Raw genomic sequence first — 22,018 nt, forward strand, 5'->3', positions numbered from 1 at the left:
GAACATTCGACGCCGGCGCCTCGGTCGCTGCGTCGCCTTTCACTTCGCCATTTTCAATCTGTCGCTGCAAGATGGGAATGTCTTCTTTCATTATATTTTTGTCTATTTTTCAAAAACAGGGAGGTGGAATTTTGTCATCTGTTCTTTGTGGGTTGTTCTCTAATGTTCTTTCATGGACTGAAAAAAAAGTTATTAAAAAAAACTTAAAAGTGACTCGGCTGCTGCCTTTTGTTACAGATGGAAAAAAATGCTTTTGCTCACGGACTCAGTGACATGAAACATACAAAAACTGTTTTTATTAAGTTGAAGGTTGTTGCTGTTAGATGTAAAAACTTATTCCACAAAGGATCCAGGTAAGTGAAGAACAGGCCGGCGGCTTCATGTGCAGAACTACGAGCTAAACGAGGAGCAGAACTTATAAAGAAATAAAACAAAGGCAGCTAAAAGAAATCACAATACACGTGTAATATATACAAATCCTACAACACAACAGAACTGCACTTGGTCACTGTGGTAAACTTAAAAAACTTGGGGAATTTGTGAGTTTGAAGAGGAAGGATCTCACTTAAGGGACCGATAAATTAAATATTAAGATGTTTTAAGTGACTTCATTGTTTCTTGAGGCATTTTTTGTTTTGTGTTCTTTCGAGTTTCAAAGTAAAAGATCTGGTTGTTGCCTGAATAATCAAAACAGAACTTAGAGAAACTGTTGAAATACAATCTCACTAAAGCTAAATTGAGGTGACTTTTGATATAAAGGGGAATAAAGGATTTGTAATAACAGACAAAAGGGCCTTAGGTGCCTTTTTTGTACTTAAAGCTCCCTGTCCGTCACCTCTTCACTTTAAGTCATTTAGATTCTACAAACTTAGACAAATATAAAATAAAAAAAGGCAAAATAAATGATACTAAAAGTCCAAATGACCGTTACATTTATTGTACAACAGCAGAAATGTCAGCGAATGTGGGAGTTTGTATGAATCGAGAACATCAAGGTTAATGCAGGGTTTGCAAAAAAAAAATACTGAAGAACAAGAGCGTTGATGTGAAGTTGAACAAAAGTCGACCGGTTTCCCTCACGAGAACGAAAATCTGGCGTGTGTGAAATATCTCGTACGTGTCCACTGTCTCACCGCTTGGCTCGCCGTGCTGAATTTCATTACCTGCTGCATCCAGCAGGAGCTCTCCGTTAGAATAAAAAGTCCTTTTACATCAAAATGTGGGGAAGGGGGAAGGGGGCGGGGGAGACAGAAAGAGACTTGAGTGAACGAGGGGATCCCAAAAAGATCCAAGAGGGCTTAGCAGTCGCTTTTCCATAGCTTGATGGTTTTGTCGTTTTCTAAAGCCGCAGACGCGATGATGTTCTCTGTCGGGTGGCAGGCGGTCGAGATGACGACGTCTGGAGGGAGAAGACGAAAGGGGAAATTTACTTTATTGACTCACAGCCACAAATGTCAGTCTTGAAAGTGGAGAAGTGGAGTTTTGACTGTACCTGTGTGGCCCTGGAGCTTCTGCACGATCTCCTTCGTCTGCAGGTTCCAGATATAAACCATGTTGTCCTCCGAGCCCGACACGATCCACTGCAAGAGAGAGCGGCCGCCGTTAAACGTTAAAAGAGTTCCTCTGCAAAACATCAGATACTAAAATACCAAAAACATGCAGGAACTACAGCTCTTACCTTTCCACCTGTGACGGAGAAATTTGCAAATATGCAGTACTTCTCGTTTTTATGGCCCGTGTACGTTTTCAAACACTGAAACGAAAGAAGTATATAACAGTCAGAAATATGGCCGTCAGAAAACCACGTATCAGTGTATCTCCTATAAAACATTATAAATAACTTTATCAGGTTAAACAGATCATTATCTACATTAATATATAAGACAACACTCAAAACAGGACGCTAGAATGATGTGATTCATTACCTTTCCTTTGCTGTAGTCCCACAGCTTCAGCGTGCTGAAAATAAACACAAATATCATTTAAAATTAAATGAAAACAATGTCTATTTCCTGCAATATTTTGTTTTACATTAAACTGTAACTGATAAAAATGTTTTTTTATAGTTATACTGCCCCCTGCTGGTGAAAAGTGTAAACAAATAGGACCAACACGGAGACGACGTGTGAAACAGAAAAAGTCGTTTTATTAAAACTCACTTGTCCAGTGTAGCAGCCAGGATGTATTTCCCGTTGGGAGAAAACTTCACAAATGACACAGGAGGGTTGTCGTCATCTGAAACAAACCACAGACAGAGAGCAGGGGTTCATTGGATTGGTCGAGGGGAATCGAACGTGGCCTGAACGTGCTGCAGATATGAGATGATCTTACCTATGAGCGTCTTTAAACACTGGCCTGACGCTGTGTCCCAGATTCGGCTGTTAAGGTTTAAAAAGACAAAAATAATCAATATGTTGTTGTTGAGGTAGTTGGTAGGTAACAAAATGTCTAACACAACTATAGTGTAAGGTAAATATAGAATCTTTAATCCAGAGTGTTCTCACCAGAGGCCGTCGTAGCTACTGGACACGATCAGGGAGCCGTCTCTGTTGAAGTGAACCTGAGAACAAATCATCACATCAATGACACCATTTCAATCTTTACAACATTTCACTGATGTCCAGAAGTTTTTAAATAACAAACTTACAGCAGAGACAGGATCAGAATGAGCCGGCAATGTTTTCAAACACTTCCCAGTCTTCACGTCCCATATCCTGACACTCTCATCAAACTAAAAAAGGCAAAAGAATAAATGGTCTCCGTTTATTTTCTTCACCACCACACAGAATCGAAACGGTCCAACATCTGGTTTCCATTTCTGGCTCGTTTCGGGGGCGAAAGGCGTCTTACTCACCGATCCTGACACGATAAGGTTGGACTGCGGGTTGAAGTTGCAGCAGAAGACGTAGTTGCTGTGACCTTTTAGAGTTTTAAGGCATTTTCCCTGGATTCAAGAAATATAGAGGAATTGTCACATTCTCTCCCGGCAACACACGAGAACAATTAGATCATCGTCACTTCACACGGGGGAAGTCACTGCAGTTTTAATGGGGACGTAAATATTTAACTTTTCAGAAACCACAGATATGAATCTAAAAAGTGGGCATGAATTCCCCTGTGATGCGTCATGCATGTGTAATAACACACACAACACTTCAAGAAACGCACGCTGGTCTTACTTTACTTTGGGCAACATCTCCACACATATAGATGTCCTCTATAAGTCCTAGTCTACCTTTTCAATTTGTGTTTGTTTGATGCTGACTCTTGTTTGTCCTGCATGCTTCATGTATTTTAATGCTTGAACTACTGAATACTTGTATGTGGTTATAATTAATGTTTTATCTGTTGCTTTTCTATGTTCTTTTTTAAATTCTTTCTGTTATTTGCTTATTTGCTTTTTAGGGAGCCTATTGTTACATCTGGCCAAGGACTGCAGATGGAAACTAACCTTCTGGCTAAATCTGACATATTTACAGAAATGTCTATTAATATGCACTGTCCCTGTCAAAACAAACAAACAAACAAACAAACAAACAAACAAACAAACATCTGCACATCTCTTACCGAGCTGACGTCCCAGATCTTCAGGGTTTTGTCGTCTGACGCAGACACCAGGAGGTTGGAGTCAGAGGACCAGGCCACATCAGATATTCCCTGTGGATTCATAAGATTGAATTAGTCACACGACACTGAAGGCTCGGATTTTACCAGAGGTCTGGAACTGAACAACACAAAAGTGACCACAACTATAATCCCATCTTTCAAAACAGAACCAAAAAAGCATGACCACTGCAGCAGTGAAGGTAAGAACCTGATAAACTCACCAGTTTGTGTCCAGATATGGTTTTCTCAAACTTGCCGTCGTAAGCCCCCCAGATTTTGATGAGTTTATCAGCCGCTGTAAAGACAAAACAAATGTGAAAAGACTGACATAACAGGTGATCAGTAGAATTAATCACAGCCCTAATTTACTCTGGCTAATAAAGTGAAGGAAACATGACTCACAGGAGCTGGCGAGCCACTCTCCGCTGGGACTGAATTTGACCGAGGAGACAGCTTTAGTGTGTCCGGCTAATGTGAATTTCAGGCTGTAGTTTGGCTTGGCGGGTGCAGACTGCAAGTGAAAACAAAACATGACATTTAAAAAATCTCTCCCAAGATGTGTTAAGTGCCCGAATATTTATTTCCCCAAAGTCCCACCTCCACATATTTCCTAAATCCTGCCTCCGAATACCAACAAGAAGCTGATGAGTACGGTTTAGAGAATGGGAGGCTGTGGGGGGAAACACTGAAAACATAATGAAACAGATCCAAACCTTGCTTTGACTGGCGGACGCTGACGGCACGACCGGGGGTTTGGTATCAGTCTCTGGTTTCTTGTCTTCTGTTGCCATGGTGAGGGAACAGGCAGCGACTGTGCACAATCCTGAGACCAGAGAAGAGGCAGGTGATGAAGATAAGATCAAACTTTATTGATCCACTCACCGGGCGAAATTCTATAGTTACAGCAGCAGCCAGGTCAGAGTAACAGGATGAAATATATAAAAACAAAGGCAAAACAATGAACATAGAAAAATGTCCAGTATTTATACATTTTAACTGTAGTGGTGTGTATAGAAATGTTATAAAGTAAAGTGCAGTGGCACGAGCAAGAAGAAAAACTGTTTGTATATAAATATAAGGACATATTGTGTAAAAAGTTATTTTCTATTCAATGAAACAGTGCAAATAGTGAGATCAAAAACAGATGTTTAAGATCAACCAGATACAAGGATAACCAGGATTACGCAACCCTTGAAGGTACCAACTATAAAATACAATTTCTAAAATTTCTAGGACTGCAAAGCAGCGCTGAGCACATGCATTTTGAAGCGTTGCATGTGCTTTGCCTGAAAAAAATAACTAATGACTGAGGGAATATTGGCACCTAGAGCTGTTCAGGCTTGGACTCTGATCAAGAGATGATCAAGAGAAGAAGTTTGGTGGTGATAGGACAATGAAGAGTGCAGATATTATGACAACATCGTCTCCTTTGGCGAAGGATAAACGTTTGCAGTACCTCAATTTTACACGGTTTGAAGTAATTGTCCCAGTTCTAAGAGAGAGAGAGAGAGAGAGAGAGAGACTTCACCTTTGAAAGACATAGAGATTCCTTTGACCTATAACCACTTCCACTGCAGGAGTGGAGCTGTTTGTTTACGCCTCAGCATCAAAGGATTCATGGTCCATGTATGTCCACGATACAGAACATGGTGTTTTAATGTTGTGTAATAAAACTTTGAAGCCACGCCACGGTCACACCCTATGATGAAAAATCGATCTTTGAGGTAGTTTGTAGCTCCATCTTGTTGTGATGACACTCATCTCAATTTGAAGTCGATCTTATGTAAGTCCTGGGACAAGCACCTCAAAGTAAAAATGTGGAATATGGCCACTAAATGTAGAATAGCAGGCTTCCTGTTGCGTTTTTCAAATGGCACCTATAGACTTTCTTGTTAGTCTGGTTGTGATAAACATGTGTGTATCGATTTTTGTGAAGATCGGTCAATTTTGCGGGTCTAGGGCGCCAAAATTCCTCCAGAATACGTAAATTTTCACAACTTTAATTTGCCTGAATAATAATATTAATCCTGTCTGTCAGTGCTTGGGCCCTAATAACCTGCAAGAGTCTGAATCAGCATAAAAGGTTTTGAATAAAACCATCGTTCAAAACAAATAGTCTCAGATTTTAACGTAAACACTGAGTGACACATTCATATTTACTGAATCTGCAATTACACTAATTGATTTTGTAATAATTGGTGTCCAGAATACGAATAATAATGATCTGACACTGGAATCTCTTTCATAAAAAATATGTATAATTAATATTCTTATGGCAGATTTGATGATCTAAACGATTTGACACTTAACTTGTTGTTATTTAGATGTGTTTGCTAACCATGCTAACGGTGTAAACACTCGGTTCACAGCCACGTAGCCACTCGGAATTAACCTGCACCCACTTGTATTTAATTAAATCTGACATTTGCACTGTTATGAATGATATAGATATGTATTTTATTTAATTACATGGTTTTAAACTTCGTGACGTGTTAAGCTGCCTCCCCCGGACGGGCTGTGCATGTAGCTGTCAGCTAGCTTTAGCATGCTAACAGCTAATCGGCCTTGTTGCTGGTGAGCAGAAGTAAACAGAGACGTTTTACACGGTCAGTCGCTGCTGGTGTTTGTTTATTTGACATATTTTTATTGTAATTTTTGTTTTAAATGTTATAAATGTGTAAAACGAGGCGTCAGACAGAAGCTAAAGCAGAGCTGCTCGAGTCAAAGTGATGCTAACAGCGTAGCGTGCCTCCGCTGCTTCCACCGTTAGCATCTTAGCTCCCGGCTAATAAAGAGATGAACGCCTCCATGTTGGATTCACTGGTTTTATACGGGGGGCTCAATGGCGTGAGAGAGGGGGTTCCACTGGTTTGTAAAAAAATTTTTTCAAAATGATGCTGTTGACAAATGTGCAGAGCTCCAGCGGAGCAGCGGCCCTCCATTCAAACAATGAGGGGATCGAACACGCGGCGCTACTCACGGTGTTTGCAGCAGCTCCCGCGGGCGCAGCGTCGCTTCTCGTCGGAGGCAAGAGAGAGAAACACTCGATCATTGATTCACCAGATCGTGTACAAGGCTACAGCGGCTCGTCGTGGCGCCCGTGGAAGGTTCGACTCCCGGGGAAAAGAGACGAAGAAGAGAGGCAAGGGGGGGAATGTTCTGCGGCCGCGGCCCTTCTGAGCATGCGCGGACCGCTCAGAGGCGACGGAGGGAGACGAGGGACATTGTTAAATCAAAACACTCATCTTCTATCTACCTGGATGGTTTGAAGTCATTGAGTTTGTTTAATTGACGTTTACATTCAAAAAAACGTTTAATTTAAACTAAAGTCTCACTTTTTAAAGTCCTAAAAGTTGTAAATATATTTTATTCCTGTACACACATGATATTATATTATGGGAACAAGTTATTATCTAGTGGGAACAAGATGATTAACTAGTGGGAAGACGTTTATTTATCTTGTGTGGACAATATTTAATAAACCGTGAACACAGGGTTAAAGGGATAGTTAGAATAAAATAAAATAAAATAAAAGTTTATTGTCAAATGCACCAAATAACTTAGCGTCATTAGAGCTGTGACAGTCTTATAACCTGGCAGGCAACATCTACAGTAGACGGGCAATACAAGATAAACGAGGGTTTTCTCTGGGTGGAGTGCAACATCCACCGACGTCAGGCTTCTTAACGACCGGTAAGACAGCTTTTATCAAGTAAGGCAAACATAAATAGAAATATATTCCACCTTTTTTTTAAAAATGTAATATACCTTATTCTCATTTTAATTACTTCCCTGATTGAGCAGTGTATTTCAAAGTATCACATTAATACCATTGGTTGTATTCATATGAAAATTCCCTGGAAAGCTGCGGTGATTCACAAACTTAATCTTAATCACCCTTTGTTTAAAAAATAGCTGTGAAAACACCAATTGGCCACTAGGGGGTAATGGTGAGCCAGCCCTCCCTGCTACACGCTGCTCGCAGGACAATAATGAGCTGAGGAGCATGTGGAGGAATCTTTGCCGGAGGAAAAACATGTTTTGATCATGAGAGTCAATTTGTCATAAGTGCTGGATGTATGTCGGCTTTTTGTTTGTCTTGGCTCCGCCCCCTGGATTTTTATTTGCATGTTACAACTGGTTTATGAACCATGAGATGTTTGCCAATGCACCAGAATGTTATTAAACAGGTTTTAGTTGCTAATATGCATAACCACTTGCTTAAGGGGATGTTTGAAATGTTTGAAGTCTTTGAGTTAGTTTTAGTGATGTTTACATTCAAAAAAACGTTAAATGTAAACTAAAGTCTCACTTTTTAAAGTCCTAAAAGTTGTAAATATATTTTATTCCTGTGCCATCAAGTTATTATATTATGGGAACAAGTTATTATCTAGTGGGATCAAGATGATTAACTAGTGGGAAGACGTTTATTTATCTTGTGTGGACAATATTTAATAAACCGTGAACAAAGGGTTAAAGGGATAGTTCAAATAAAATAAAATAAAATAAGTTTATTGTCAAATGCACCAAATAACTTAGCGTCATCAGAGCAGGGAAATTATTATGAAATGGCAAGCAACATCTACGCAGTAGACAGGCAATACAGGATAAAAAAATAACACATAACATAAAACATAGTACAAACAATCTAAATTTAATTGAAGGGCTAGCAGCAGTTTACAGGGTGAAGGAGTGAGGAATATACAAATTAAATCGTATGCATATATGTGTAGTAAGTAATTAGTAAGTGTAGATGTATGAGTTGGGGAGCAGAATGTACAAAAATACAGTGTTGCAGCCAAATCCAATAGGATTGAAGTAAATTGGACTGAATCACACTAGTGGCATCTAGGGGAATAAAACACAAACATCTTCTATAAATTAATATATTTTTTGCAATTTACAAAATTGTCATATTTTTTAGGGACCTTTGGGAACAGTGACTTAAGAACAAAATTTGAGGAAGACTTCTGGAAAGCGGCTATAGATGCTGATCGTTATATTTCAGCTGGCACGTTTATTAATCATAAATGAAGGTGTGGTAACTTATTTAAATCAGATTTGGATATTTTCAATGTCAGGACAACAAAACAATACAGAAGTAATGTGGGGAAAAAAAATCTATGAAATCCTCTGAATATTTCTCTATATTTTCAGTAATGTCAAAGTTTGTCATTACTTACATTTTTAAGCTAATATCTCCACGGCCTTGCCAGCATAGGTGTTTGTGTCAGTACAGCCTCCGGGCCGGCAGGGGGCGCTGTCGCAAAGAGAGCACCGCTCTGTCTCCTTTACGGCGGGACAACTCGTCGCTTGCAGCGCTGACGCTATGTTGTCGTGTTGTGATGCTAACAGGGCGGATTCTGCACAGGCTGTTTCCTCCCGGGTTTGCTCCAGAGGCTAAGTTTGGACGAGCTGGTGCAAAGGAAGAAACTTAAGTAGCTTCTCTCGTACGTTTCACTTTCACTTTCAACTCCTCGTTAAAAACCAGCAACTGTTTCGCTTGCTAAGTTTTAAGCTAGGTTAGCTTTCCGCCTAGCTTCAGGGTTAGCATCAGGTTGAGTCTCACGTTAGCTGCACGTTAGCAACAGGTTAGCTTCCCGCCGCGAAGCATCTGTTTGTAAACTTAGTGCTTGTTTAACGAACCAGTACTTGTTGTGTTGTTATTAAAACATGCACAACGTGTGTAACGACGTCTTGAAAGTATCTTTTAAGTGGTTCTGCGGAAGTGAACTTTGTCCCCTAGCTTAAAAAAGTTGCTGACAACAACGTCACGTAGTTGTACTTTTGCACGTTTAACCGTTGAGTTAGTGCTTGTTGTTGACCTGTGCTGCAAAAACAAACGGAAATACTTTGTGTATCTTGTAACTTTATGTCTTATTTCTTGTGCATTTTACATGTATTAGCTTCATGCGTTTAATATCTAAAGCGATAGCCCCCCGCCCTCCCTCCGTCCCTCCCTCCGTCCCTCCCCCCAATCCAGCCATAGAAAGCAACTATTGCAAACTTTTGCCATTAAAATAAGAATAAGCTAGAAAAGTAACATTGCCAATTTTGAAATTCAAGTAGAATAAAATAATAAGCAATCCTCCTATGCACCGAAATGTAATTTTAAGTGTTCCTTCCACCAGTTTTGTGGTAATTTGTCCAGTTGTTTTTGTGTAGTTCTGCTATAACTAACAGATGAAAACACAACCTCATTGGCAAACATAACAACTAGAGCAAACTCTTCAGTCACTACTTGCGATTCCCGCTTGCTAGTTAAATAAAAGTAAAAATAACAAACAAAAAACACGTGAATTGATCACCAACTTGGATATGCACCCGAGTTCATACTCAGGTGAACTGGCGGTTAAACTGAAACTATGGATTCTGTTGTTTACAGACTTGTTCAAGTGTATTTGTCTTTGTCCACACTGTTTGTTTTCTGTCACATTTGATGGGCGTGGTCGCTAAATTCTTAAAACATGTTTACAAAGAGCGGCACCTTTCATTCAAACCTGTCTGTAAAAATAATCATTAATCTTATATTTACATACCTGTTTCAGTGTTTAAAAAGTAGCTCACTGTTTCATAGGGTTCACAGACTGTGGTTGAATAGCAAGTATCATCTAGTGTTTGAAAAGTCACTACATTACATTATGTTAAACTTACTATTTTGCATACATTTACTCCTTTGAGGCATCTGAAAGTTTCTTTTTAGATGGATTCTGTATTTTAAAATCTCCAGTGTGCAGCAGCTGCTCAGATTTGGAGATTAATTGTTCTCTGAATATTGTCATGTTTGATTTTGACAAGATTCAATCACAGTAGCATTACAGCACATTGCCAGCAGAGGCTCCCATCCCCCGCACTGTCCTAACCTGTCAATCTTCTTCATATACATCAACAGGGCCCCTAGTGTGGCATGAAAACAATGCTCGGAGCTTGCAGATGTTCCCCCGAAGCTGTTGACGAGTTGACAGAGGAAAGCTACACAATCCACAGAAGATAACGACTCTCGACAGCCTGTTGCCGTCATGTCGGCGGCCCCAGCCCCGGCTCCTCCGCAGGCCGTGAACCCTCCGCCTCCCGACGTGATCAACCCCAACAAGTCCGGCCGCAGGACCAACCAGCTGCAGTACATGCACAACATCGTGGTCAAGTCCCTGTGGCGTCACCAGTTTGCCTGGCCTTTCTACCAGCCTGTCGACGCCATCGCCCTTGGACTTCCAGTGAGTAGATTGTAAATGTTGTTCGAAGCAGTATTTATAGCATCATATATATTGTATACAGCATTTATTACATCCTCTGACAGAAAAAGGCCTGAAGTAGATGTTGTTATATATTTTTTCGCTCAGAAATCCCCATACGTCAACTTTCTGTTACTGTGATTAGTCTAAAAAATGTTTTTCCTTGCTTTTGGAAAATCTGCAGGAGGTTTCTTTTGTGTCACTTAAGTAAATTTTCTTTTAAATCCTTAAATTCCCTCTGTTTCTGTCCTTCCTTCAGTGCAGCCATCATTGTTCTTGTCAGAGCTTAGTTTTAATTTCTCCCTTTGGGTTTTGTTTCCTCCAAATCCTCATCAAAATCAGATGAAACAACCTTAAATCTGAATCACAGACTTTTTGTAGCCCCCTAGTCAACAATAAGCTAATTACTTCTTCATTTGAAGTAGAATTTCCACTAATTCTATCAACTTGATTTTTAGAGAGCATTTCTCGACTGATTCCTGTTGTTTTCAATTAGTCCCAAAACTGGGATTATTCTGAGTTACTGGGATATTGTTTTTGGAATGAATTGTTGGCGTTGAAAGTGAAGATGATGGAATGGCAAATGTAATTCTATTCATCTCTGCGGAATTAGGGCGGAGGCAGATATATCTCAGAATCCTGGCAAATAAAACCAAAATTGCAAATCTGAAAGTGTTGAATGTGCACAAACAAACTTCTTTATCAGTCAAATTTGGAAGAATCTTTTGAAGTTGAGTGATTCACTCAAAAAGCAAGATAACATCAATCTGACTCATTGATTATTTTCCCCTAATCAGGATTATCATAAGATCATCACAACTCCCATGGACCTGGGAACCATCAAGAAACGTCTTGAGAACAACTACTACGCGAGTGCAAGTGAATGTATGGAAGACTTTAACACCATGTTCACCAACTGCTACATATATAACAAGGTGAGGCGCCGTCATTATTGGAAAGTCTTCAAACTGGTTGGTTAGAGAAAGTGAATTCTCACAGCTGCTCACTTGTCCTCCAGCCGACAGACGACATCGTGCTGATGGCCCTCGCCGTGGAGAAGACCTTCCTGCAGAAAGTGGCCCAGATGCCTCAGGCGGAACTGGAGATTTCCCCTTTCGCAGCCAAAGGGAAGAGCAAAAAAGGAAGCACCCCAGGTAATGAACTAATGTTTGTGTCTTAAACTCTAAAATCACCTTTTACTCTTTAGTCTAAGATATGTATTCTTGCTGTTATTGCCCTCTAACCTTTGTCCATGGCTGTTAACAGGTGGACAGGATGGATCTCCGCCCACAGGTCCTCCAACTCAAGTGAGTCCCGCAATCATATGAATTGAAACCCTGAGAGCTTGAGGAGAATTGTCCCTTATTGTGGTGTTTTCTGTTCCAATGAAGAAGAAAATGCTGAAAAGGAAGGACACGGCTTCCACTGACTCGTCCTCACCGGTCTTGACCCATTCAGGGGATTCATCGGAGAGCAAGAGGCGACGTCAAAGCCAAGATGTCAATCCTTCCAAGAGCGACTTGGATGAGAAGGAGTCGCCGCAGCAGCAGAGCGAGCAGTCGGGCAAACACCTCAAGTATTGCAGCGATATCCTGAAGGAAATGCTCTCGAAAAAACACACGGCCTTCGCCTGGCCTTTCTACAAACCTGTCGACGCCGAAGCTCTGCAGCTGGACGACTACCACGACATCATCAAGTACCCCATGGACCTCAGCACTGTTAAAGTACACACACACACACACACACACACACACACACACACACACACACACACACACACACACACACACACACACACACACACACACTTATGTCTTCATCATACAGACACAAAATCGTTCGGTTCTTCAATTGATTTTAATGTCTTTTCTAACCCTGAGATTTTATTTTGTAGAAAAAAGTGGATGGAGGAGAGTACCAGGATGCTCAAGGTTTCGCTGCAGATGTCAGGTTAATATTTTCCAACTGCTACAAATACAACCCCCCCGATCATGACGTGGTCGCCAGAGCCAAAAAACTACAGGTGTGTTTTTAATAACTAAAAAAATGAGGATTAATTCAAATGTTTTTCCTGGTTCTGTAGAGTCAGGTTTACTCTTTACTCATTTCTTCTTCCTCCAGGACCTGTTCGAGACGAGGTTTGCTAAGATGCCGGACGAAACCGTGGAGTTGTTTTCAGCGGCGAGCGCCAAGTCCGCTAGGAACGCCGGTTTAAGTCAGAGCAGCGGGAACCCTTCCTCCAGCAAGGACACGTCGGACTCTGAAGAGGAGCGCGCCACAAGACTCGCCGAGCTGCAGGAGCAAGTGGGGGCAGAACAGGTGGGATCCTGCACACACCTCTGCACCACGAAGGCTTTTCACCTGTAAACTCTACTGTTTGTATGAGCTCAGAACTCAACACACACACCAAACCTTGTTAAAGAGGTTTGCTTTAATTCCACATTCGATGGGTTTCCCCTCATGTTCTGCATCTAGCTGCTTCAGGTTTGCAGATTAGTGGTTGAGCATTCTGCATGTCAACACACTGAGATCACGTGATCAAGTAGAAAGTTGGTTTGTAATGAGATTTAAACTCCAACCACAACAATCATTAGCTCTGCACTCTGCCAGAACCATTACTAAACTATTTCCACCGCTGTTTACTTTCTGGCTCTTGAATCCACTGCCAGGAGAAATGGAAACATAAAGAATCCCAGTAGATTGATAAAGTCATATGTCAAGCTGGAGCTAGTATCCAGTGAATCACTCAATATTGTGTTCATTACCTGAAACAAGGAGGTTATGTTTTCACCTGCCTGTTCATTTTTCATAAGAATAATTGACAGAATAATCTGGTTCCTCGTCTTGCTTTCCCCTCCAAGTTCCCTGTTTACAGCTTAAGTATTTACTTTTCCTGGCACTTTCATTTGGATATTATCACATGGCACCACAGTGACTCTCTTCTGTTGACTCTTCAGCTCAAAGCTGTTCATGACCAGCTCGCTGCCTTCTCTGAGGTGCCTGTGATTAAACCAAAGAATAAAACAGAGAGAAACAATGAAAAGGACAGCAGGGGGAATAAAGGGAGTGCACATTCCAACAAGAGTGCTTCACATTCCAGCTCCAGGTTTGACATGTTGTATTTCCTACGAGCTTTGTTGACATTGTGTGGTAGCTCTCCGGTGACCTCCACTGCTTCCTCTCGACCCCCCAGGCACTTGTGGAAGGGCAACAAGGACTGCGACTCGGACGAGGAGTCTCTGCCGATGACGTACGACGAGAAGCACCAGCTGAGCCTGGACATCAACCGGTTGCCGGGCACCAAGCTGGCCCGGGTGGTGCACATCATTCAGAGCCGGGAGCCGTCGATGTGCGACGCCAACCCGTACGAGATCGAGATCGACTTCGAGGTGCTGAAGCCGTCGACCCTGAGGAAGCTGGAGTGCTTCGTCAAGTCCTGCCTGTACCAGAAGTTTAAGAAGTTTCAAAGTGAGTGCAGAAGCCTTTTCCACCGCCCTCCGTCCTGACATTTGAGCGGAGTTGTTTAGATATGAGTTGCAATGCTAGGATCCTGTATTTAATGAAAAAAAAAAGATAATTGAAGAAGTGAAATAAAGAGTTCGGCCTCTTGTTGCTTTGCTTCACACAAGTTAAACTCTTCGCAGAACATCGAGATTGTTTTTGCCTCCTGGAGCAGATCAGAATCAGAATCAGAATTATTTTATTTGCCAAGTATATTTGGACATACAGGAAATTGCCTTGGTGTCATTGTATAGATGCGACTCCTCTGCAATTGGGCACAGAATTCACTTTTATTTTAAACGTTTAACCTTGTTCTAATCTTAACCTAAATCATTTGTATTTGTAATCTGCGTTGTACTCTGTTCTTATCTCTTATCTACCTTTTTTACCTCAATATTTTTTATTTTATTCTATTGTATTGTTTTTTTTATTGTATTCAAATATACCGGCTGCTATGACGACTTAATTTCCCTTCGGGGATGAATAAAGCAATCTATCTATCTATCTATCTATCTATCTATCTATCTATCTATCTATCTATCTATCTATCTATCTATCTATCTATCTATCTATCTATCTATCTATCTATCTATCTATCTATCTATCTATCTATCTATCTATCTATCTATCTATCTATCTATCTATCTATCTATCTATCTATCTATCTATCTATCTATCTATCTATCTATCTATCTATCTATCTATCTATCTATCTATCTATCTATCTATCTATCTATCTATCTATCTATCTATCTATCTATCTATCTATCTATCTATCTATCTATCTATCTATCTATCTATCTATCTATCTATCTATCTATCTATCTTATCTACAACATAATTTTCCTTTTTGTATCTCAGCTTCAAGGGTTCTTCATATTTCCTGTGATTGTTTCCTATTGTTTTCATTCAACTTCTCACTCTAAAGCACCTTGCAGCTGTTCTGAAAGATGCCAGTCCTTATAAATAAAGTTTAATATTATTATTAATATGAGTGTTATTGTTGGAACTGCTAGGATCCTTTATTTAATCCCTGTTGGTCCTTGTTTCTTGCAGAGAAAAGCGGTCGAGCTGCGTCCCACCACGTCGGCAGCAGCAGCTCTTCGGACTCTGGCTCCAGCAGCTCCAGCGGCTCCACCTCCGACAGCAGCGACTCCTGACAGCTGAACTCTTTATTTATTTCTTCTTCTGCGACCAAATGAGAGTCCCTCAAAAGTGTTGAACACCTTTATTTTTGTATTTGTTTCATGTTCGCTGTGTTGGAAATTTTAAACTTCCCTCTTCGTTGTTTTTTTTTTTTTCGGGGTCAGTGTGGGCTTTTCTCGTTCTCTGTATTTATGTTTCAAATACTCTTCACTGGCATTTCTCATCCGACGCTATGAACCACAGGAAAGCCTGGCAGCGTACGTCCCGATATCTGGATTTAAAACCAACATCTTGTTCCTGTCATCTGTTCTGTCCAAACTGTTTAATTAAAGGGTTTTTTCTGCCGATGTTCTGTCTTAACCAGGTTCCTCACTGAGGGAGGGGAGGGGAAGGGGGAGGGATTGAGGGAGCTGGCTGTGATTGGCTGACTAACTGGGCTGGGATTCTTATCTAAGCAACAATAGAATTCCTCGGGTCGGGCATGCAGCCAGGAAGGAAAGATCATCTTGACCTGCAGATACTTTTAACGGCCTGAGGAAGCAAATGTGTTATCTCGGTGGAGAAAGGTTCACTATTGAACCAGCGTGCAGGAGGAACTTCACTGATAAAGACACACAGCTCAGATATATATACGTGTAGCAAACTGATGTAAATAGAACAATTAGCGATCCTGTGTGCAACTGTTGTGACCGATAAGCAATATTTCAACCCTGTAGTAGGAGCATAGAGTAACAAGGTTAAGAGAATATGCCAGAATAGACTTTCTTGGTTATGTTTTCATCTGCGTTTGCCTGTTAGTTTGCAGAATTGCTAAAAAATAATACAACAATTTACTGCACAACTTGGTGGAAGAATGAGAAGAACCCATTGAATTTTGGTGGCGATCAGGGGGCCGGTCACTGGCATGCAACATTGCAAGACATAGCATTTTCTAATATTGATTTCTCAGAATAATTCATGGATCTTGATGAAAAACAATCTGGCATGTTTAGGGGACTGGTATTTATGAGTGTGTAATTTGGTGCAGATCCATAAGGGGACGGATGAGCCTTGGTTGAAGTGCACACTGCTATTCAAGTTCTTTATACTGTCTCTACTCTATTCAATTCCTCGTGATTTGGTTCCTCTTGAGCCCAGAATTTATGAAATTGTTTGATTAAATTTGTTGACGAATCGAAATAGTCAAAAGAAAACCCTCAGGGAAGTTATAAAATACCTTTAGCATTGTTATCTTTGGTGAACAGCCCAGCAGTGAAGGTATACGATGACTCCAGTTCCAGCTGCTCTGCAGACACTGGCACTGCCCAGGAGCTGGGGCCACAGCTGCTGCCTCCTCCAGATCACACTCCACTGGATCTCAGGGATCTGCTCCTTTCAACGTGGACGTGGAGACACTGGAGCTGACAACACGGGGAACCAGCTGCTTGTTTGTGACTGCGTGCAGTTTGGTAATCAGCCAGGAGGGGGCCATCATGCACCATCCTGGGGTTTAAAGTTTTCATAAAGTGCAGCTTCTGTTTTTTAAGAAACTCCTGCAGTTTATGTGGCTTGTAAAGCAAATGAGGGATGCATTTGTTATAAATGCTTATGAATTCAAAGGATTTTAATCAATTATCACTTTTTAATGATAGAAAACAACATAAAATGATTTGGTAATTTGTGTGGGACAACTGTGAAGGATATATCCAACATGGATCAATTGTGAGTGGCTGCTGAATTTGTTGAATATTAATAATGCTCCCATGGCCTCTTGACGTCCTTGCATGGAGACGTGCTCTTTGGGACCTGCATCAACATCGCACCACATGGAACATGCCCCCCCCCAGCCCCCCCACCAACCTTGGGCCTTGATGGATCAATGCAGCAACTTCAATGGCAACCAGTCATTTCTGCCACTTCTGGCCATCACTCACAGAGCATGAATCCCATGTTAAAAAGACCACACACACACACACACACACACACACACACACACACATGGACACACACATGCATGCAGGTCTTTCCAGACACATGACACGACAAACTGGGTTTACTTTGATTAATGGATCTTTGGTTTTCATTTTCTCCTCAGCACCCTGTGGACGACCACTTGCGGGGGGGTAAAAAATACAGACTCAATGAATGTGGTCTCACGCTGTCAATTGGAATCAAGGTGTGAGAGTGAACTGCACATGTAGGCAGTTCTGTTAAGTTAACGATTTATGCTAATGTGACATATTAGGAATTTTAATTGCAAATAAGCTGCTATTACAACTTTTCCCTCCAGTTTGTAACAACATGCACTTTTCTTTTTCCAGGAACTGATATTTGCTAATGATGTGATTTTGTATCCTTGCACTGAATCATGGTCACATGCAGTAAAAGATTGTTCACATATTAATTTCTGGTAGCTTCCGAGGACCTTCACTTATATGCAGCAGTTTCCCTGAATCCAAAACAATATATTTACTTTTTTAATTGTTCAGGCTGCAGAGCGTCATGTGTGGACACGGTTCAGGTTCTTGATTTAGGTATTTGATTAAAAAAAAGAGAACAAATGCTCTTCTCTTTTTTTTGAATCAAATACAGCGGAACCTACTTTCCAAACCCTCAACTTCCTTTTCTGTTGCAGTTGTGTGTGTGTGTATTTGTGTGCATGTGTGTGTGTGCATGGCAACAGGCTTCCCTCTGGAAAAAAGGCCCCATAAAGATGTATATTCCACATTTCAGGCTGATGGGGTTTTTCAGAAGGTCTTTAAAGGTTAAGTGATCCCAAGTTGGACAACTCAAACTATTTGGACATCACAAAATGCAGGGGACAGCAACCTGGCATATTATTTGTAAAAATGTCAGAGTAATAAAAGGTTGGAAAGTCCAGAAACGTCACCACAAGTCAAGTTGGACCTTATTTATTAACACAACCGGATGAAGAAGGGATTTTGACGATTCTGTCACATCACAAATCCACCATATTCAAGTGAGGAGCTTGAAATTAGCCCTGATTCCTGATTCCTGAATCCTGCGTTGAGATGTTAAAATCCTCTCTTCAGGTTAAAAAACACATCTCACTCTGCTCGGCTGCTCTGTTTTCTGCCTGGAGACAAATTAGCCGAATGAGTTACGTCCCTGTTGAAGTCTGGAGGTGAAGACTGACTTTAAAAAGTAATGAGACGAGACCGAGAGGTTTTCTCAAGGAGCAGGTGGCTCGTTGATGTTTGTGATAATCAGGTGATAAATTCGGATTAATTCATTAACGAGGACAGGTGATGGGAAAGCAGGAAGAGGAAGTGTCAGATTAAAGAAGTTAAAACCCACAGTATCCAACTGTAAAAGTGTGTGGAAGTTTGAGTGACTGTGAATAAAGAAGTCGTCACAGTAGAATGTGGCTCTGTCCCATTCAAGTGTAATAATTAAACTGAAGCTAAATGGAATGTATCCATCACTTATTATAATTGAGTATTCGGTGATTTACGTGTCTGTGCCAAAATCAACAGGCTCCGTTTGAACAGTTTTATGGCAACACCGAAAAAACTCCACAGGTATGAGGAGACAAGTCGTAACAAGACGTTCACATATTTCAGATGCAGAGTAATGACAGCTGTTCATACCACAGCTAACTTGGTGGTTTGAGTTGCTGCACTTTATTAGGAACACTTGCTAATTAATGCAGTTATTCAAGCAGCCAATCACGTGAGAGGGATACAGTAGAATCACACAGATACAGGTCAGGAGCTCCAGTTGATAATATCTATATTGATTATAAAGATGTGATCTCAGTGTTTGACTCTGATGGGATTGTTGCTGTTTGCCAGACTGGTTTCTGAACCTGCCGGGAGAGATTGGGGAGAATTGGTGAGATTGGTCAGGTGAACAAAGGAGACTGGGCAAAAAAGAACATTGAAGAAGTGAAATAAAGAGTTCAGCCTGTTGTTGCTTTGCTTTACACACAAGTTAAACTCTTCGCAGAACATTCAGATTGTTTTTGCCTCCTGGAGCAGATCCTCTGATCTCACTCATCCCACGGGAATTAAGTGATTTGGGCATAAATTGTTAAAGTACAATAAAAAGACAGAAACTTGCGTTATACAATCCTGCTCTTTTCAGAAACTTTCTTTGCAGCCTGATAGAAAATGTGACTCTTTCAATTCTATATACATAATGTGTAAAGGTGTTTTTTTTATTCTTTTAAAGACACATTGTATAGATGCGACTCCTCTGCAATTGGGCACATAATTCACCTTTATTTTAAACTTTTAACCTCGTTCTGATCTTAATCTTAATCATTTTTATTTTTAATCTGCGTTGTACTCTGTTCTTATGTCTTATCTACCTTTTCTACCTCAATATTTTTTATTTTATTCTATTGTGTTGTTTTTTATTGTATTCAAATATACCGGCTGCTATGACGACTTAATTTCCCTTCGGGGATGAATTAAGTAATCTATCTATCTATCTATCTATCTATCTATCTATCTATCTATCTATCTATCTATCTATCTATCTATCTATCTATCTATCTATCTATCTATCTATCTATCTATCTATCTATCTATCTCTATCTCTATCTATCTATCTATCTATCTATCTATCTATCTATCTATCTATCTATCTATCTATCTATGTATCTATGTATCTATGTATCTATGTATCTATCTATCTATGTATCTATCTATCTATCTATCTATCTATCTATCTATCTATCTATCTATCTATCTATCTATCTATCTATCTATCTATCTATCTATCTATCTATCTATCTATCTATCTATCTATCTATCTATCTATCTATCTTATCTACAACATCATTTTCCTTTGTGTATCTCTACTCCAAGGCTTATTCATAATGCTTGTGATTGTTTCCTATTGTTTTCATTCAACTTCTCACTCTAAAGCACCTTGCAGCTGTTCTGAAAGATGCCAGTCGTTATAAATAAAGTTTAATATTATTATTAATATTCGTGTTATTGTTGGAACTGGCCCTTTAATGCCCCTGTAGCCTGTGCAGTGTGCGTTTCGTCCATGAGAGGGCGCTTCCTCTCCTCCTGGTCTCACACAAACTACTCCCTGGATCCGAGGAGCCACTTCAACAAAGTGCCGGAGAGCAAGAGAGCCAAGTTCCCACCTTTACCTTGTGTTCGAGCCCCGGGAGCAGCAGCAGGGACGACCACCGGGTTCCCCACCACCCCACCCACCACCCCGGGGTTTATTGTTGTTGTTTACACACTGGATCTGGATCACTGGAACACTGGGAAACGAGGAGAGAAGGAGAGAGAGGAGGACGGAAGAGGAGGCGAGGAGGAATCACAGGGAAGGAGAACCGTGCGTAAAGCTGTTTGTGGGTCCGTGCGTAAAAGGCGCGAAGCAACGGGGACATCCATCGGAGAATCCAGCCTCTTCCCCCCACCCACCCACTCCTCCCACACTTCCCACCGTCAACCACCCCCCCCCCCCATGGTTCCTCCGGGCATGTTTCCGCCACACGCCGGCCGATGTGGAGCCTCTGCTGCCGGGAGGAGCGGGTGATTCTCCAGCCGCCGCGGACTCACTGCGGTTCCTGCGTGGACTTGTACAACTGAACCCCGGGACTTTGAGAGGCTTGTTTTGTGTGTTTTTTCCCCTCTGTGTGTGTGTGTGTGTGTCTGTGTGTGTCTGGCCACCCTTCGCCTTCCTGTGGATATGCTGGGGAAACTTCTGGAGGATGAAGAAGGTCCCCGGAGCTCCGGTTCCTCCTCCTCCGCCGCCTGCTGAGCCCGATTCCTCCGAGAGGACAGCCGGGAGAGCCGAGGACATGCGTGTGGTGGACCGGGGACACGTCTCTCCGTCCTGCTGCCTTTAGTCCCACCTTGTGAAGACGCTTCTGGAGACCACCGAGCTGATTGTGGATGATTGAGGACACCCGGAGCTGAGAGAGAGGGGACACCGACCCCACAACCTGCTCTGACGCCGAGAACCAGCGCCCTCAGCCCGGCTAGGAACCCGGACCTCGGTTCCTCCTGGACCCGGTCCCCTGTTTGACCCGGTCCCCCACCCTAGGACCAGCCATGGAGGAGTGGAGACAATGCGGGAGGTGGTTGATCGACTGCAAGGTTCTACCCCCGAACCACCGGGTCGTGTGGCCCTCGGCCGCCGTCTTCGACCTGGCCCAGGCCCTGAGGGACGGAGTGCTGCTGTGCCAGATGTTGCACAACCTCTCCCCGGGGTCAGTGGACCTGAAGGAGATCAACTTCAGACCCCAGATGTCCCAGGTGAGTGGCCAGATGATGGGGGTTTGATTTCCCACCTGGAGGTGTTGACATGTTTCAGCATCTCCTCAGATTTTGATTCAGGAACCTTCTTGTCCGAGATCTGGGCTCCTGGTCCACAGATCTCCTCTCGGTGGTCTGAACCATCCAGACTTCAAGTGTGGTTCCTCAACATTTTATTTCCCTTCTGTCTTCTGCAGAAGTCACTTGGAAGTAGATGTTTCCACACATGTTGCAGAGGAACCCGCTTATTTCCATGTTATCAGGAATATCATCGCTTTTACTTCCAATGAAAGGGTGTTAAGTGGG

At 41.7% G+C, this 22,018-nt stretch overlaps 3 protein-coding genes across 5 annotated transcripts in view; 2 read left to right on the forward strand and 1 right to left on the reverse strand.

The window, feature by feature from the left end:
• Positions 1-265: 265 nt before the first annotated feature.
• wdr5 (WD repeat domain 5) lies at positions 266-6,762 on the reverse strand. The gene is made up of 14 exons (XM_061072557.1): positions 6,587-6,762; positions 4,320-4,429; positions 4,009-4,117; positions 3,828-3,901; positions 3,568-3,657; positions 2,855-2,944; positions 2,648-2,731; positions 2,505-2,560; positions 2,332-2,378; positions 2,160-2,235; positions 1,926-1,959; positions 1,679-1,753; positions 1,493-1,580; positions 266-1,399 (listed from the first exon to the last, which is right to left on the reverse strand). The coding sequence occupies exons 2-14, from the start codon at positions 4,395-4,397 to the stop codon at positions 1,299-1,301; spliced, it is 1,002 nt and encodes a 333-aa protein (XP_060928540.1). The 5' UTR covers positions 4,398-4,429; positions 6,587-6,762; the 3' UTR covers positions 266-1,298.
• A 2,158-nt stretch (positions 6,763-8,920) lies between these two features.
• On the forward strand, positions 8,921-15,832 carry LOC133002925 (bromodomain-containing protein 3-like). Of its 2 annotated transcripts, XM_061072516.1 has the most exons (11): positions 8,921-9,056; positions 10,499-10,820; positions 11,636-11,773; positions 11,857-11,992; positions 12,105-12,145; positions 12,230-12,562; positions 12,733-12,861; positions 12,960-13,157; positions 13,796-13,944; positions 14,032-14,306; positions 15,396-15,832. In XM_061072516.1, exons 2-11 carry the CDS (start codon positions 10,626-10,628, stop codon positions 15,497-15,499), a joined length of 1,698 nt encoding a protein of 565 aa, XP_060928499.1. In that variant the 5' UTR covers positions 8,921-9,056; positions 10,499-10,625; the 3' UTR covers positions 15,500-15,832. The 2 variants fall into 2 exon arrangements, with proteins under 2 accessions (XP_060928499.1, XP_060928505.1); XM_061072522.1 differs by lacking the exons at positions 13,796-13,944; positions 15,396-15,832.
• Positions 15,833-21,456: 5,624 nt separating this feature from the next.
• The window catches only part of vav2 (vav 2 guanine nucleotide exchange factor), a 182,772-nt gene continuing 182,210 nt past the window's right edge, over positions 21,457-22,018 (forward strand). For both annotated transcript variants that reach the window (XM_061072567.1, XM_061072573.1), the window contains exon 1: positions 21,457-21,712. In XM_061072567.1, the coding sequence (XP_060928550.1) occupies positions 21,509-21,712 (204 nt within the window). In that variant the 5' untranslated portion in view covers positions 21,457-21,508. The remainder of the gene's footprint in view (positions 21,713-22,018) is intronic.

This window comes from Limanda limanda, chromosome 1 (genome assembly GCF_963576545.1).
Source record: "Limanda limanda chromosome 1, fLimLim1.1, whole genome shotgun sequence".
Taxonomy (NCBI): domain Eukaryota; kingdom Metazoa; phylum Chordata; class Actinopteri; order Pleuronectiformes; family Pleuronectidae; genus Limanda; species Limanda limanda.